This window comes from Populus nigra, chromosome 17 (genome assembly GCF_951802175.1).
Source record: "Populus nigra chromosome 17, ddPopNigr1.1, whole genome shotgun sequence".
Taxonomy (NCBI): Eukaryota; Viridiplantae; Streptophyta; class Magnoliopsida; order Malpighiales; family Salicaceae; genus Populus; species Populus nigra.
In genome coordinates this window covers 7895334-7913492 of record NC_084868.1, presented here as the reverse complement: position 1 = coordinate 7913492, position 18159 = coordinate 7895334, and the positions used below count along the sequence as shown (strand labels likewise).

Sequence of the window (18159 nt, the reverse complement as noted above, 5' to 3'; positions counted from 1 at the left end):
TCTAAGAATTTAAAGTCATTTCTTTCCACGTAGATACACTTATTTAGTTCATTTTTTTACTAGCTTTGACTTTTCTCTCACCTCACACATTACAGATGCCCTAAGAGATAAGGGAGCGCAAAGGGAAAATAAAGGGCAGCTCAATATTCTAAAATGATGAATTTATATCTCATTTATTTACTGAAAAGTAATTTATATAGAAAATAAATTTTAAAAAAATAAATTATTTTTTAATATTTGGTAATATAATAAAAAATAAGTTGAAAAATACTTTCCAGTATTTAATTATATCATGGAAAATAACTTATTAATGTTTTATTTTTTTTAAGTTTATTAAAATAGAGAAACAAATCTTACAAATTAAAAAGTTGAATGAGAATGAAATTGAAAAAAAAATTCATAAATTATCTCAAATAAAATAAATAATAATCAAAATAATAGAAATCAAATCTAAAAAATAAAAAAAATAAAAGATGAAGAAATTAAAATAATAATAATTAACATTTCATAAATTATTTCAAATAAAATAAGTAATAATCAAAAGAATAAGGATCAAATTTGATAGATAAAAAATTTCAATAAAAAAATAATAAGGGAAAAGCAAATAACAATTATAAAAATAAGTACCAAAGTTAATATAAAAATTAAATTTTAAGAGATGAAATTAAAAAATAAATATTCAAAATAAAATATATATAACAATCAAAAATTTGAGGACCAAATTTAATATAATCAGTAAATAATATGATATTTTAAAATTTTTCACAACTTCCAAAAAGTATTTTCCGTTTAAATTTTTCAGGAAAAAACTTTTCTGAAAACCAAGTTAAATTTTTGTTTGACTTAAAAGTATTTTTTATTGATCAAATTTTTTAATGATAAATAAACAAAAATAAATTAAAAAAATAATTTTCAAAAATTACTTTTCGGAAAAACAAACATGGAGTTAGTAAAAACATCTCAGCTCATTGTTTTCTGCTTAACTAGGAAAACAAGAAGTGGAAGCCTAAAATGGAGCAATAAGAGCACCTAAAACAGTGTGTTATTGCTTATGAATTGCAATGAATAGAAAACTGAGAATCTCGGCCATGGAATGGGAAACCTTGTGGGGGGGAGCACCACTAGACCACCATAGAAAAAAAGAAGAAGTAGAGAACCCAAGTGAAAGATAGAAAAAACAATAATGTCAGGAATTGTAATTTAAAATCTCTTTATTTCCCATCCTTGAATCTCATCTGACAACAAAACTGAAGATCTTCTGTCAAAAATCTCCAAAAACCCCGTCTCTTATCCATTGCTCCCTTTGATCTCTCTAATTTCAGACCAAACTCTGCCACTACCAAATCCATGTGTTCTTTTCCAGCTAAGTCTGTTTCTTGAAATATGGCATACATGAAAGAACCAAACATACTTAACCCAGATTCAAGGTACATGGCACCAGCACATCTCTATATTCTCTGAACTCACTTAAAAACAATTGCCTCCTTGTCTCGTTATACTCTTTTCAATTAATTTAGCCCATGCCCTTTTGGTCTTTACATGATAATTTACTTATTAATGGTGTCTTGAGTTCTGTGGCTATATAGTTTCAAGACTGGGACTGTAAGATTGGAGCATCAGCAGGAACTGGATTTCAGATTTAGTCTTGTGAATATATTGGTTCCTGGCTCATTTGGATAATGTGGAAGTAAGTAATACTACTATTATAAAGTTGGTTGGTTGCTTGTGGTTGTGGTCTAAGTGATCTCTTCAAAATGGTTAAACCTTGTTGGAGACCTTGTGTGGAGGATGATGCCACTGAGAAGGTTGATGGGTTGTTGTGGTACAAGAATTTGGGGAACCATGTTTATGGAGAGTTCTCGATGGCTGTAATTCAAGCCAATAGCGTGATGGAGGATCAAAGCCAACTAGAATCAGGGCCTTTGAGTTCAACTAATTCAGGTCCACGGGGGACTTTTGTTGGAGTATATGATGGACATGGAGGAACTGAGGCTTCAAAGTTTATCAACCACAACGTTTTCTCCAATTTCAAAAGTATGTTTTCAGCTTAATTGTTTTGCTAATTTTACTATTTGCTTGGACCACTTCGTAATTAATTAGTAATGCTTTGTTTGCTTGATTCTTTAAGATCATGCTCATGACTCAAATCTAGTGAATGATGTTATCTTGTAGTATTGTGTCTTAATGAAGGTAGCGTGAATGGTTGGTCAAGTTTAAAGAGTTCTGATGTTCGCAAGCTAGATGCATTTTCTTGGAACATACATACAGGCTGTAGGAAATAGTTTTTCATGGTCTAATTTACCTCACACTTTTAATCTTAAAGGGTAAAGGGACTCATGTGCACACCAAGTGGATGGGCTGAGGATCAATGTTTCGTTTCTGTAAAAGTTTAGTTGTTATTCTTTCTGTTGGATCTATTTTGTATGAATCTATATTTAACTTCTCAACTGGCTTAAAGCATTGATCAGTAATAGATGCCCTGTTTCCTACACGATGTAGCTATCTTTCTATTGGATAGGCAGATGTTTAATGCTGCTAACTTTCTGTTTGTTTGTGATGCAGAAATTGTTTCTGAGCAACAAGATGTATCGGAAATTACTATCAAGAAGGCTTTTGCATCTACAGAAGAGGGTTTTCTTTCACTTGTGAAAAAGCAGTGGCTTAGTAAGCCCCATATGGCATCTGTTGGATCATGTTGTTTGGTGGGAGTCATATGCAATGGATTGTTATATATTGCAAATGCAGGAGACTCCCGAGTGGTTTTAGGAAGAGCAGAAAGAGGAACCAGGGAAGTTACAGCATTACAATTATCTACGGAGCACAATGCTAATATAGAAACTGTGAGAAATGAACTCCGGTGTCTGCATCCCAATGATTCACAGATTGTTGTGCAGAAGCACAAAGTTTGGCGCGTGAAGGGCATCATACAGGTAATTTCCTTGCATTTTCTTTCCTATACACCTGACTGATTGGAGAAGGTTTATATCAGTTGAACTTTGTGCTAAAATGCGGTTTGAGTGTTGCTCAATGCATGAGGTTTCAGCGTGTTCAGGAAAACACATGAAGAAGGGGGAAAATGCTCTGCTATCCGTAGCGTTGTGCTCATTAGAAAATTGATTTAATTTTTGTTTCATAAATATGTAACTAGAAGGATACTATGTTCTGTTATTTCCTTTCATGAGAACTTAACAATCTGAATGGTTAAGCAGTTTTAGGTAAACATTTTCCATTTGCTGACATTTATCCTTGCAGGTTTCAAGATCCATAGGAGATGCCTATCTTAAGAAGTCAGAGTTCAACCGAGAGCCTCTACAACCAAAGTTTAGACTGCCCGAACCTTTCCACAAGCCAATCCTAAATCCAGAGCCAGAAATACTAGTGCGCAAACTCCAACCAGGAGATCGATTCCTCATATTTGCTTCTGATGGTCTATGGGAGCATCTTAGCAATCAGGAGGCTGTTGACATTGTCCAAAATTTCCCCCGGAAGGTAAGCTCATCCCATTCTCCCCATGACATCATGTGTAAACCTGTTCAATCATCTTGACTGCTGTTTATCCAGCAGTTCACATAGCAACGATGCATAGTCTTTAAACTGTAATTACCTCAAATTTTCTGCCTCCTGACCAGAAGTAACTCTAACTAGATTCTTGCTTTTTCTGATTTTCCATCACAAACCAATATTGGGTGTTCTTACAGTTAGACAGCATTTGTTTTCTTCCACCGTTGTATGTAGTTTATAATTTCCAAATTAACAACGCGTTGTAATAATGAACTGTCATGATCATTGCAATTTTCCATAATAGGCCCATAAGTGAAGGTGTGGCTGTTTCAAAGCATTAACTTGATTCCTTTTCCATCTCTACGATGCAGGGAATTGCCAAGATGCTTGTCAAAGCTGCCCTTCGGGAAGCTGCAAAGAAAAGAGAGATGAGGTACACAGATTTGAAAAGGATCGAACGAGGCGTCCGGAGACATTTTCATGATGATATTAGTGTCATAGTTGTGTATATAGATTCTCATTTGATCAGTAGAAGTTCCATCGGTGGCCATCCCTTATCGATAAGAGGAGGAAGCGCCGCCACTATATCTTACTCAGAGACAAGATTCTAGTGTTTGATCTCTCTATCCCCATCTTTAGATTATTGCTGGAAGATTGTGAAAGACATCCTGTTTCTTGAGACCCCAAAAAGTGGGGCGCACAATGTCAATGAACATCACTCTTCAAAAGATTTCTGGCTGTTACCCCAATTGACAATCCAAAAACATTTTGGAACTTTTGGCTGAAAACAGATCTGTTAAGTACATAACCTGCAGTTAAATGCAACCGGGCAAGTTTAAAATGAAGCTAAATCATAGATGTTTATGAACTCGTTTTATCACCGCCACGAAGTTGTGGGTAGAATTTCAAGTTAATTTTGAATATAATAATAAAAATTATTAATGTTGTAGATGTATTTTAAAATATTATGAATTTTTTTTAATTCAGAATTATAAACATGTTTTTGCAAATATATTGTTCACGTTGCATATAAGATTTCTATGATGTAATTGAAGATTTCAAGTTAATTTCTATAATGTAATTGAAGAATGTATTAATATTATGGATGTGTTTTATTATACCATAATTTTTTTTAATTATGAAACACAAAGATGTTATATATACTTAATGATATATATATATATATATATATATATATATATGTTAATTAAAAACTTAAGTGGAAAGGTTGACAATGCAAATATTTAGCCTTGAATCTTCTTTCTAATTTATGTGTTGTTATTGTTTTATTTTAAAAGTTATTTTTTTCTTAACAAGAACAAATTATTTTTATTTTTATAAATTCATCATGCAAATAAATTCTATTTATAACTAATATAAAAGAAAAAAATTAAATATAAATTATAATAATCTCTTTGAAATGTTTTATAAATAAAAAATAAAAAATATTTAAATAAGATGAATTAAAAATTAAAAAAAATGGAGAGAAAGTAAATATTAATTTAAATTTCAATAAAAAATTAATGAATCGATAATATAAAAAAAGTTGTTAATACTATTTAAAAGCTAAAATAAAGGTCAATCTTTCTCCTAAAAGAAAAGGACATATGAGTATATAAATATTTAATCATGACTTTTATTTTTAATTTATGAGGTTTTTTTTATCTTAAAGGTTATTTTTCTTATCATGATTGGTTTTTATTTTATAAATATATCATGAATATTTATATGACATATAAAAGAAAAAAATTAGAAAAAAAACTAGAATAATCTCTTTGAAACATTATAACAAAAAAATAACTACTATTTCAAAACGATGAACAAGAGATTTAAAATATTAGAGAGAGTATTAATTAAAATTTAAATAAGAAAATTAATGCAAAGTAAAAAACAGGTATTAAGTAAAAAAATTTCAAGTAACAATTAAAATAATAATAAAATTGGTTAAGCACTGAGTGGTCGGCCTTAGAAAAGAAAACTTGTCCGCTATTGTTTTTTTAGGCAGGTGATAGGTCTTTTATAGTGGTAGATGACTTATCACTAATAAAAAAAAAAAATAAAGGTTTCAATTTTAGAAATCAAAAACCAAAATTTCAATTTTTTTTATCTAAAAACTCCTTGAAAGATACCTTAAAAAAAACCACATTAACAACCTCACACACTCCAAAATCACACTAAAAAAATAAAAACAAACCAAATAGAACCCAATCTACTTTTCTTAATCATATTTAGGAGAAAAATAAAATTATCTTTATTATTCAACTCCTCTAAAAAAGAGAGACCCATTGACATAAAAATCTTTCTTTTTAGTTGTTGAAATTTAGTTAACTAACGAATTCTTTTTTTTTTTCATTATTTTTAAATGAGTCTCTATTTTATTTTTTAAATCAAGAAATTAAAAATTAATAAAATAAATTTTCAGATCAAAATAAAAATTGTAAGAAGTTTGAAACCGTGTACAAATTTTCTTCATTTTCTACGGTTCTTTTTTTAATTTTATCTTTTTATTATAATCTAAAACTTTATCTCTTGAAATTAGATCACAAAAGTATTAAATCAAAAAATAAAAAAATATTTGAGAATAAAATTGATTAAATAAAATGACAAAAAATAATATAAAAATAATAAAGGTAATTCATTGACCAATAAAGTATCATTACAAACCCCAGTTTTTTTTTTTTAATTTTTTAGTTACTGTTATTGCACTTCTTTAGACCTATTGGAATCATTGTCTCCTTTTTTTTTTTCCTTTTAGCGTATCAACCTTTTTAATAATGAGGAACTATTACAATGAGAACCATTTAGAATATGGCAACTCAGAGAAACTAGAGCAAGAGTGCCATCTCATACAAAGCCATTCCATCAGAATTCCTGAAAGTCGCTCCCCTTTGAAGTATTGTTTTAAGCTAACTCATTCAATATTGTAAAATACAAGTTCAAGCTTTGCAGAAAGGTTGCTGCTTGCTCTCCCTGAGTTCAATCTCCTCCCTTTTAGAATGCCAAGCACTTAAGCTATACAAAAAATATATATTCCACTGGTCATATCTTTCATTCTTTTTTGGTAACACAGTTGTTCAGACCAGCTTACATGTACCATAATTAATTTCTAGATTCACTAAACATCCTGCAAGCCCAGCAAATATATAAAACACTGTAAAAATAATAAATGTACACGATGAGACTTAACCCTGGTAAAAAAAAAAAAAACAAGTCTCTTTCACTGTTAGGCCACAACCAGTGCTCCACTAATCATATCTTGATATGGGCAATGATGTGCTGTAACATCTATTAAACTTTGTCTACATTCTCTATTTATATTTTTCTTATATGATTTCCTCTTATATTATGATCTCTTGTATTATTTATTTCTCAGTCATCCTAGTCCTTTCTTTTATTTCCTCCCATTTCACTCCCTATTTTTTTGTTCTTTTTATTATTTTTTCAGTTTTTTTTTATCTTGTCACACATAATAAAATAAATAAATAAATAAATAAAAATAATAGAAAATTATGAAATGGATTGAATATAGTTTTGGAAATTTTTTATACTTTTGAAAATGCATGGAAAAAATGGAGTAAGAAATAGTTTCTCACAACCAGCAAAAGAAATCACCACCAAATATATATATAGAAGATGTTGCAAACATACTAAGGGAACAAATAGAAGAAAACAACAAGAACAACATATTCTACAGATTCTCCCAATCATGTTACCTGGTCTTTCCAACATCAATTACAAGAACTTCAGATGCAGTGTTTACACAATTTGTAATCATGTCATACTCAAAACTAAAATTAAAAAAGGAAACATACTTAAATCAGCAACCCAATATCAAGATATCCTCCATTCCCAGTAGCCTACCTTGCAGAGCAATTCATCGTGAGGCCTAAAAAATCAATAACACCTTTGAAGCGTTCACTGATCTCAAAATACCAGAAAGAGTATCAGAAATTCTGAATCAATAACTAGAAAACATTTCCTTTTATAGCCCACTATCAACCTGTATGCACAACTCTCTGACATACTCTAAAAACTTTACCTTCAACATGTTCAAACCAAATGTCAAATATGACAGTTTTGGACATACACACCTCATGATCCACAGTTGAATGGCAGCAGTAAGTACTGCATGCATCTGTCTCCTGATCTTACACATCAGAAGACTTTGTAGTTTCGTGTAAACATGTTCTAATGCATGGTCATTGGATGAATATATAAATGAAAAGGAAACAAATTTAAGAAAAATAACTGATTCTAGTTCACTTGCGTCTAAAAAGGATGAAAACATATGCATGCTTTATATGACAAAAAAAAGAATGCAGCCTTTCTCAAATGTTTCAATTCAAAAGAGCAGACTTACCCATGTTGGTTTGCTTTGGTTATAGGCTTCCGTGACTGCCAAATAGCAATCCACGGACATATGCCTAAACCAAAATAAGACTTCCCATGTAATCTTATTCATAACTGCCCATTCTCTGGATCACTTATTGAGTCCTAAGAATCATCCCCATTTCCTAATGAAGTAAGAAACATGTTGGAAATCTCGAGGTCATGAATGACACAATGCAACACACAGCATCTAGTCAATACTAATAATATTGGATCATGAAAATGCAGCTTCATGAATATATGAGACACTAGCGACATGTCCTTGTCACGGAGAATTTGTCCAATGGAAAAAAGATCACTAGATACTTTCCTTGAATAGGCTAAAACATTAACATTTTTCCTAGATTCAAAATTCAGAACTTCTGATACTTTTAGAAGATTTCAAGAAAAGTGAACACTCGAAGGCACTGTTGATTCCTCTAAGCCCCAAGAAAACAACACCAAAAGCTAATATGAAACAGAAGGTGCCAAAATCATGTCAAATGCCTTCAAGAGATTTATCTGAGAATGAAGAGTGCTGCATCTGGGAGTTCTTTTGTTGAAAAATGAAAAGGCGGATAGAAACCACTAGGAGAATCTCATGTTAGAACACTAAACCTGCCAAAACAAACAACAGAACAAAAATTAAGATTGAGTGAACTAGCAAAATTAAAACCTAAATAAACATGACTCAACAACTGATCACAGATAAAATGTCAATTCAAGTCAATACGAGGTTAACTTCCAATGCAAAACATATTTTTAAAAAAAATACTTGACAATTATTCTCTCAAAAAAATTAATGGCTGAAAATTAGAAAATAAAATCTCAAATAATACCTAAGAACTAGTAAAGGAGATGTCAATTCAAGACCCTCCACCAGCCTCACCTGCAATAGCTGCCTTCTGATTGCAGAAAGCAAGAGAAAAAAACAAAAAAAGTTCAGTACTGAGAAATAATATAAATATAAATAACAATTTATCCTTTCAAATAAAAAGGAGCAGTAATCCAAGAAAGAAGGTCTCACTGGCTCAAGATCCCCCTTGCCATTTATGGATAGAGAACCAGATGAACTTTGTGAGAACCTGGAAGCATGGAGTAGCATGTTAGTCATGGTTCTTATGAATCACGAGCATTTTAAATTCTGAACAACTCAGAGCAGTTTGCAGTTAAACATACCTGAGAGCCCTTGCCTTCCTTTTGTCTTCTTCCAGGGTATTTGATTTAGCAGCCGGTGTGAATCTTTCAAGACGAGATTTCTTCTTTGCCTCCTCATCACTAGCTGCGGGTGGTACAGGAATCCCAAACCTGAAGAAACAAAATAATAAGTTTTAGGACTAACTTGTGAGAACAGTAAACTGAAAAACAAGGGCAATTCAACTAAAGCTATTTAACACCAGGATGCGACATGGAATAACACCTCTCTGCTCTAGCCTTCCTCTTCAGCTCCTCTGATTTCTTCACCGAGTCTGACTCTGACCCCTGTGCTGTAGAGCCGGTGCCGGTGCTGGTGCCAAACCTACAGCATGATAGGTTCACCGATGAAAGTTTCAGTTAGTGAAAAGAAAAAGGAAATCAAGTTCTTCAGACATTTCCATGGGGAAAATCCCATGGGCACCTAAAAAATCATTTGATCCATACAACACCTTCCCACAAACGCACACATTTTCACTTGCACATAAGCACAAGCATACACACCAAAGCATAAACTCCTTCAGAGACTCATGCTGGAATCACCAGGGCCGAAGCAGTGGCAAATGCATGCAAATGTTGAAACAAAGTTCCCCATGACTTGCTTTATGGACTCCAACTATTAACTTTGTATTATAAATACTATAACAGATCAAGCCAAATGCACACCTTTCTAAACAACTCAAAGATCAGTCTCTCGGACCATTAAAGAAGCGAAGTTACGGTTTTCATTCCCAAAAATAATATACCCTCTACTTTTCAAACCAGTTAAGCTCCCAAAAGAACACTAGAACAACGCGTATGTAATCTAAACTTTGGGCCAAAAAAAATCCACAACAACACAGAATAACTTAAATCATGTATTATGTATGTAACTTTGAATCAAGGTCCACTAATCCAAGCGAAAAGAAAGGAAAGAAATTCAAACCCTAATTGAAAAGTTCAAAATAGTAAATGAAAACTAATAAACCTAAAACACGAAGAAAAATATATTATATACCTTTCAGCACGAGAATTGCGTTTCTCTTGCTCGGAAAGCTGAACAGTAATTCCAAAACGTTCAGCGCGGCGGATCTTCTTCTCGATGTCGGTGACCGGTGCAGCGCTCTTTGAGTTCTCGGAGTCCTTCTTAGGCCCTTCGGTAGCTAACTCAACGGTGGATGATGCGGTGTTGGTAGAATCTTCGCCTCGATCTGGCTTGGTAGAATCAAGGACTGCCGTGTCTAGGGTTTCGCTAGGGTTATCTTCAACGGCGGCGGTTGAAGGATTATCTGTTTTGGTTGCCATTGAGAGAGTAAAGAGATGTGAAAGTTGGAGAAAGAGAGAGGGTTCGGCTATTTGGAGTGGATTGGAAGATGCTTGTTACTTTGCTAGATGTAGTAGTATGAACCTGTGAAAGAAGAGGAACGGGTATAAGGGGTAATAAATTTGTGGGAGATTCTCTTTGAATTTTTTAATTTTTTTTATTACCGGTCAAAGTACTGGTTTGGGGCCTAAAAGTCTAAAACATTATTTTCTTTGTACGGATGTTTAAAAATATTGGTAAAGATGTAATATTTGTATTATAATCTATCAAAATCAGTTAATATAAATAATAATCAGTAAAAAAAATATAAGAAATAGTTATTATAGATTGGGAATTTTGAAACACGATTAATTTAACCCAATTATATACCCTATATTTATTTTATTTTTATATTTAATAATTTATAGATTGTATATTTATTTTTATTTTATTTAGACATGTTTTTACTCTAAAGTTTTACAAAGTTAAAGTTCTTATAGTATTATAATAAGAATATAACCAATAAAGATCTCAATAAAAATATTTATGATAAGAAAATATTTTCCAAACTTTTCTTCACGTTTTCTTGCTCATTATTAATGTTAAAATACATAGAAATTATAGTTATTTATAAGGACCTTGAAAATTATTTGTTGTTTATTGTATAAAAGTAACAGTTGCTCAAACTCTTTCCAAAATAAATAAAATTAAATCTATGGTTTTTTTAATAATAATAATATTATTATTAAAATATTATTACTATTAAAGAAAAACCATAGATTTGATTGTTATTATTAAAAATAATACTAATAATCATAATAATAATAATAACAATAATAATAATTTTTAATTTTATCCTTTAAATTAAATATATGATTTTTTTCAATTTTAATAATATTTTTTAAAAAAAGTATTAAGAATTATATTAACAACAATGAAAATAATAATATTTATAATATTAAACATGTCAGACCCAAGTTCTTATAATTTTTAATTTTGCTCTTCAAATCAAATCTATGGTTTTTCTTTAATAATAATAACATATTTTTTTAAATTTAATAATAATAATAATAATAATAATAATAATAATAAGAACAACAATAACAATAATAATAATTTTTAATTTTTACCTTTCAAGAGACTTGAGTATGACGGCTAAGCCAGATCCAAGATAAAAAAATATTTTTTTCTTTGCTTTAAATTATTTTTTATATTTATAAATTATTTTAATATATTAATATTAAAAATAAATTTAAAGAATAAAAAATATTATTTTAATATATTTTTAAATAAAAAAATACTTTTGAACAAAAACTATATCGATAACTACCATAAAATATATTTTTTATTGAATGAATTACAAATTCATAAACATAAAAAAATGAATTATTTCAGTAAGAAGATATGATTTGAATTTTTAAATCTAAAATGTTAGATTAAATTTTTGTGATGGTTTGTTATTTATAAATTATTTATACTTTGTTTATAAATAATTTTTCGACTCACGTTACTTGGGTCTGGCAAACATGTCTGACCCAAGTTTACTTGAATAATAATAATAATAATAGAAGATAAATTTCTATTGAAGGAATAACAAATTTATAAATATAAAACATGAACTTTTTCATTGAAAAGATATGATATAAATTTTTAGATTTAAAACGTTAAATTATATTTTTGTGACGATTTGTTTATAATAATGAAGATATGTTTGCTTGGGTCTGGCAACCATGTGTGATGTCAGACCCAAGCGCGTGGGTCTGGTCCTAGCACTTAGGATATAGTAGACATGTCTAACCCTAATGTTAGGTATTTGGCAATCATGTCATTCCCAGCGCCAAATCCAAAAAAACATGAAAGAACCATTTTGTTCCCAATCATTCTTTCAATGCCAAATATATCTCACGAAAAAAACAACTCCACCCCTAACTGCATGCCTAATAAGTTTTTTTGACAATAACAACCACATCATCACACTACTCAAATCCTTAGTGTTTTGTGTCTTAATAAACAATAAAAGAGCAAATAATGAAACACTAAACTCTTTTAGTATACTGTATTTTCTTTGGCAATGACAATTATATCATTATATTGTTTTAATTCATTGTACTATGTGTCTTGATAAACAGTAAAAGGATAAACAATGAAACATTAAACTCCTTTAGTATATTGTATAATCTTACACAAATTCTACTTAGCTAGGTATGGGCTCTACTTGGCTAGTCCTGGGCATTACTAGGTTAGTTTTGTTACTACTTTGATTGGTTCTAAAATTTTACAAGTCAATTTTTTTTTTTACCTCATTTTTCCTTAAGTTTCTCTATCCAACTAGATTCATATGACTCTGGTGTATGTGTTTATGCGTGCACTTATGATTCTTCTAAGATTTTTTTCTAATAAGTATACAGAGTATTATTATTATTATCTTCAAATATATTAATCCATTTTAAAATTATAATGCAAGAATTAAACTCAAGTTTTTTTTATCACTTGAAGCTCAATACTTTTACACTTCAATAAATAATATTTTAAGATATTCTCTTTTCATGCTTGTTCAATATTATGCTCCATACTTAAAGTCTGTCCACTTTTGTTGAGCTAGCTCTAAAACCGCAATCAAACATGTAATCAAGCTATACACATATAACAATAAATCAGGCTTGATTTATGCCAATATTTTTTAAAAATATAGAAGTTATGAAAAAATCATTATTGATAGGATGAAGGATTTTTAACAAATATCATTATAACTATTATTTATATGGGGAGTAATAATTGATAATATAGCCAAGAATATCAATCATTAATGATTTGTTTCCTTTATTAAATATAGGTTTGTGATTTTACATCATACCATCATGAATAAATCCCAGGAGGATGGTACGATAGTTAGAATGATATGCTCCATTTCGTAACTTTCTAGGTTCAAACCTTGGGTTAACACTTTGAAAATTTTATTAAATTCCCTTGAATGCTCTAGATTGGTGTGAAGGGTAAAAAGCCAATGTATTTGATATTAAAAATCCATAATGATAAAACTCTAACTATTGATCTTGATACTAATAAAATTAGCTTACTGCCCGCTCTATCACTACGACCTTGACCAAGAGTTTTTGGAATGTATGAAAAACAATGTCTAGATTATACGTAATTTTTTATATTATTATTAAACTTAGCATAACAATTTAAATTGAAAAATTCCTAACCTAACCCTTTGTTTATCTTGAGTTTTAAGTTAAATCACGTGTAAGTTACCTCAACATGATCTTGTCAGCTAGACAAGTCAAAAAAAAAATATCAAAAGAAAACAAAAATAAATAACTCATATTTACCTTAATCAACCTGTCAAACTCGTGATTCTCTATATGAATTCTATTAGGTTTGAATTATTTTTTTTATGTGATAAAAAATATGAAAATTTATTTTCAATCAATTCAATACTGAATAATAAAATTTAATAAAAACCTAACATTAAATGATGCAATTAAATTAAAAAAAAAACCAAAAGTACAACAAAAAAAAATATTGACAACCTTGAATGATACAAAAAATTAATAAAAAAATAATAATTTGACAAATCCTGCAATTTTCCTCTATTATTCCAAGAATGATTCTTAAAATATAAAAAATATTAAATTATGCTTCTTTTATTTGTTTTTATAAAAGCTAAATAAAAAAAAACACTTTTAATTTGCTTGAAGTGAACAATAAATATAGAAATAAGTTTCAGGTTCATGTGGTACCTTTTAGACTTCAATAATTAAGAATGGACTGTCTGTGTTTTTCTTGGCTTTTAACGTCAACTAAAGTCCTGTGATAGGGTGAGAAAAAGCATGCTCGATCTTTTATGAAATGTTTGAGAGAATGGTAGTGGTTGTTTTTTTTAGAAATACATCAAAATAATATATTTTATTTTTAAAAAATTATTTTTGACATCAACACATCAAAATGATTTAAAAACACTAAAAAACTTTATTTGAAGTAAAGAAAAAAATATAATAAAATTCAATTTTTTTCAATAATATTTTAAAAATACAAAAACAAACAAGACTAAAAAAAAATATTCAACGAACAAAATTATAACCTGCGTGGTGAGTTCCATAGCTTTTTAGTTTGTCTCTTTAACCACTTATACATACTAGCATTCATTGATCATTTTCGCCTCAAAGGAATTGAATCTAAACCTCAAGAATCAACTCTCGCACTTTAATCAACTAAGTTATGAAACAAATTTGTTAACAAATACTTACATAATATATGAATTTAATTCATTATTCATATAAATAATTAAACAAACTCCATGCTTTTTAGTTGTTTTAATACTACTTTTTCTATTTGACTTTCTAAATGAAGTGTACTATTAACTTCAGGGGGAGATGCCCTCTAATAGTAAGAACAATCTCATATCTGTTGTATCCTACACTATCAATTGCTTGCCTACTCCTCTACTTGATGGTAAGTCACCCCTTGAAATTTTGTTTGGTAGATCTGCTAATTATGCTAATATTCATCTTTTTGGTTGTCGAGTATATTCTTATTTACATGATTATATGGCTTATAAATTTTCACCTCACAATGTTCCTTGTATTTTTTTAGGTTATAATCCATTTCATAAAGGCTTTTGTTGCTTAAATCCTTTTACTTCTAGGATCTACATCACTCGTCATGCATAATTTGATTAATATATTTTCCATGCAACTCTACCTCTCAAGCTAAGCCCCTCACCTTTTTAGACTATTCTAGTTTTCTATAACCAAGTATTTCTTCGATTGCACTTCCATTTCTATCCCCTAAATACCTGAGTTCCATAATTACCTAGTCCTCTACCAATCTATATGCTATTTAAATTGATCCATGTAATGAGTTTTAACAGGTCACTGGCCCCCTTGTAAGTTCCTTTTCATCCATTTCAGCATCTAATTCACATCCTCATGTAGTAGCAGCGGACTCTTCAGCACAATTGTTATTTTCTAGTTCAAATCCATCCATTTCAGCATCTAATTCACATCTTCATGTAATAGCAGCGGACTCTTCAGCACAATTGTTATCTTCTAGTTCAAATCTACTCAATTCTCATCCAATGGTTACGCGTGCTAAAACTAGTATTTTTAGGACTCGTCATCCTGCAAATCATATTGCCTTATGCTTTTCCAGTCTTATTATAGCTCTATTAGTCTTATTATAGCTCTATTAGCCTCCACTGAACACAAAGGGTTCAAATTTGCTGCTAAGAATCTCGTCTGGCTTACTATTATGATTGAGAAATATGAGCTCTGCAAAATAATCAAACTTGGGTCTCGGTCCCTCATCCTGCCAACACCAATATTGTGGGCTCTAAATAGGTGTTCCGAACCAAATATCATTTTGATGGCTACATTGACAGACTCAAGGCGCGTCTTGTCGCAAAGGGTTATACGCAGGTACTTGGTCTTGACTACACTGATACCTTCAATCCTGTTATGAAGGTTGTTATTGTTCTTGTTTCTCTTGTTGTCACCCATCAATGGCCAATTCATCAACTTGATGCCAAAAATATCTTCATCAATGTCACTCTCAATGAAAATGTCTATTTGAAGTAACCTCTTAGCTATGTCAATCCTTGCTTCCTTAATCATGTCTTTCATGTCAAAAAAATTCATTTATAGTCTCAAGCAAGCATCTTGTGCATGATTTCACTAGTTCAGCTCCTTTTTTATTTGAATTGGGTTCACTTACAGTTGTGTTGACACCTCTTTATTTGTTTTTCATAAGTAATTTGCTATTATTTATCTATTTCTTTATGTTGATGACATTATTATTACTGGAAACAACATGTCTCTTCTTGAGAGTTTCACTTGTAAACTTCATTTTGAGTTTTCTACTAAAGATTTGGGCTCTCTTAACTACTTTCTTAGACTTGAGGCCATACCTATTACTGATAAACTTTTTCTCATCCAACTCAAATATATGCATGATACCCTGAGTTAAGCTAAGATACTTGACAACAAACCTGTTGCTACACTTATGGTTGTCTCTTAGTATCTCTCTGCCAATAATCCTTTATTTTCTGACCCCACCTTGTACAGATCTCTTATTGGTGCTCTTTAATATTTCATTATCGCGCAACCAGATATTTCTCATATTGTTAACTCAGTCATCCAATTTTTACATGCTCCCACTACTAACCATTTTCAAGTTGTCAAATGCATTCTTTGATATGTTAAAGACACTTTTTATTTTGACATCAGTTTTCAACGCTCTACCGCATCTACAACTCTCACTGTCTACTTTGATGTCGACTGGGCTGGTTGTCCTAATACTCGTTGTTCAACTTCTGGGTATTCTATTTTTCTTGGTGATAATTTAGTTTCTTGGAATGATAAAAAATGACCAACTTTTTCTCATTCCATTTGTGAATATGAATATCATGCACTCGTACATACTACTGCTGAACTCCTTTGGCTTACTCATTTGTTGTGAGATCTTTGGGTTTCTATCTCTAACCCACCTCTCCTTTTATGTTAATTACTTTTTTTTTACTATTTTCGTACTAAGCTTCACATGCAATCAAATCCCACACTTAGCTTGATGAGGGTGTTAACATTAAGGAATATGTCAAAGATATAATTGCAGATTATGTTGAAGCTAATTGATTCAATTACAAATTATTTTGATGACAATGTAGTCTTACTATTGTTAGAAGCATTGATCCTTGATTATAGCTATATATTGATTCTAAAAGATTATTTCCATTCTTTTAAAGATTACAATTAATTGTACATGTAATTTTGTAACTATAAATAGAATATTTCACCCACGTTAAAGGTGTGGTGATTTGTAAACACTCTCACCACCCTCTCTAGTTTTGAGACCTAGTCGGATGGGCCTTTGCCCTTACCTTTTCCTTTGGTCTCAAGTTGAAACCTTAACTCCTCTTCAAAGGCAACAACATCTTTATTTTTAGGGATAGGTTCGAGCCTTTTCAAATCCATTTCTGTTCAGAGTAAAAAAGAAAAAAAAGAAGCTTTTGGTGGGAAATACCTAGAATGAGAGTTTCTTAACAGATTAAGACAAAGGTGGCTCGGGATTTTCAGTAAAACTGTTTTTCAGAAATTATAAAAAGTGAAAGTAAAAGAAAAGATATAAGCAAAAACAACTAGGGTTATAAAAGAAACAACCTTTTACCATCACTATTGGATGAATGACCTTTCATATCATCTCAGATCTCCATAAGTCTATTTAATTGTTGCATTAAATGCACGTCGTCGTTTTGTTTCCTAATGAACACCCCCTTTTAAAGAAAATAGATCAACTTGTCATCTCCTTCAAATAAAGACAAAACACATGGTCACAAAAAACCCCAACAATTTTGCAAAGACAAATCTCATGGGGAAGGTAAATGATATTTTATTAATGGGAAAAACAAATCAAGTAAAAAGACTTTCATTAAAGCTGATACCTTTTCAAAGTCTTTGTGTATTAAATACACAAAGACTTGGAGGGTTATTGATGGATTATTGTGTTTTATACACATTTCTACCTAAAATTCATGTTTTAAAAAGGATCCAACATCTCTAGTCTCAGCTACACATGAAACCCAAATACATGTGAGTCCGAAGAGTTGTCAGACCCAACATCATTTAGCTTAATTACACGCTAAGCCCAAGTACATGTGGGTTCAATGAACTGCCAAATTCAATATCTCTAGGCTCATCAATGCACTGACCCAATTACACATGGATTTAGTAGACTGTCAAACCCGACATCCCTAGACTTAGCATCTCATCGAGCCAGATAGATGTAAAATTGATGATCTTTCTAAGCCCCCTATTGGT

At 30.6% G+C, this 18159-nt stretch overlaps 2 protein-coding genes across 3 annotated transcripts; one reads left to right on the top strand and one right to left on the bottom strand.

The window, feature by feature from the left end:
• Positions 1–1001: 1001 nt before the first annotated feature.
• On the top strand, positions 1002–4231 carry LOC133676822 (probable protein phosphatase 2C 38). The gene is made up of 4 exons (XM_062098574.1): positions 1002–2034; positions 2563–2930; positions 3253–3489; positions 3873–4231. The coding sequence occupies exons 1-4, from the start codon at positions 1755–1757 to the stop codon at positions 4110–4112; spliced, it is 1125 nt and encodes a 374-aa protein (XP_061954558.1). The 5' UTR covers positions 1002–1754; the 3' UTR covers positions 4113–4231.
• A 2870-nt stretch (positions 4232–7101) lies between these two features.
• On the bottom strand, positions 7102–10480 carry LOC133677275 (protein MODIFIER OF SNC1 11). 2 transcript variants are annotated; one of them, XM_062099205.1, is made up of 6 exons: positions 10061–10480; positions 9290–9388; positions 9049–9177; positions 8897–8954; positions 8759–8774; positions 7102–8487 (listed from the first exon to the last, which is right to left on the bottom strand). In XM_062099205.1, the coding sequence occupies exons 1-6, from the start codon at positions 10345–10347 to the stop codon at positions 8474–8476; spliced, it is 603 nt and encodes a 200-aa protein (XP_061955189.1). In that variant the 5' UTR covers positions 10348–10480; the 3' UTR covers positions 7102–8473. The 2 variants fall into 2 exon arrangements, with proteins under 2 accessions (XP_061955189.1, XP_061955187.1); XM_062099203.1 differs by having other exon boundaries at positions 8709–8774; positions 10061–10478.
• Between the last annotated feature and the right edge of the window lie 7679 nt (positions 10481–18159).

Excerpts from the sequence above, each read along its gene's own strand:
- LOC133676822 (XM_062098574.1), top strand. The coding sequence starts at position 1,755 with ATGGTTAAACCTTGTTGGAGACCTTGTGTGGAGGATGATGCCACTGAG. Across the intron at positions 2,035-2,562 it reads CGTTTTCTCCAATTTCAAAA|AAATTGTTTCTGAGCAACAA; the intron begins GTATGTTTTCAG and ends TTTGTGATGCAG. Across the intron at positions 3,490-3,872 it reads TCCAAAATTTCCCCCGGAAG|GGAATTGCCAAGATGCTTGT; the intron begins GTAAGCTCATCC and ends TCTACGATGCAG.
- LOC133677275 (XM_062099203.1), bottom strand. The coding sequence starts at position 10,347 with ATGGCAACCAAAACAGATAATCCTTCAACCGCCGCCGTTGAAGATAAC. Across the intron at positions 9,389-10,060 it reads CGCAATTCTCGTGCTGAAAG|GTTTGGCACCAGCACCGGCA; the intron begins GTATATAATATA and ends ATCATGCTGTAG. Across the intron at positions 8,775-8,896 it reads GCAAGGGGGATCTTGAGCCA|AAGGCAGCTATTGCAGGTGA; the intron begins GTGAGACCTTCT and ends TTCTGCAATCAG.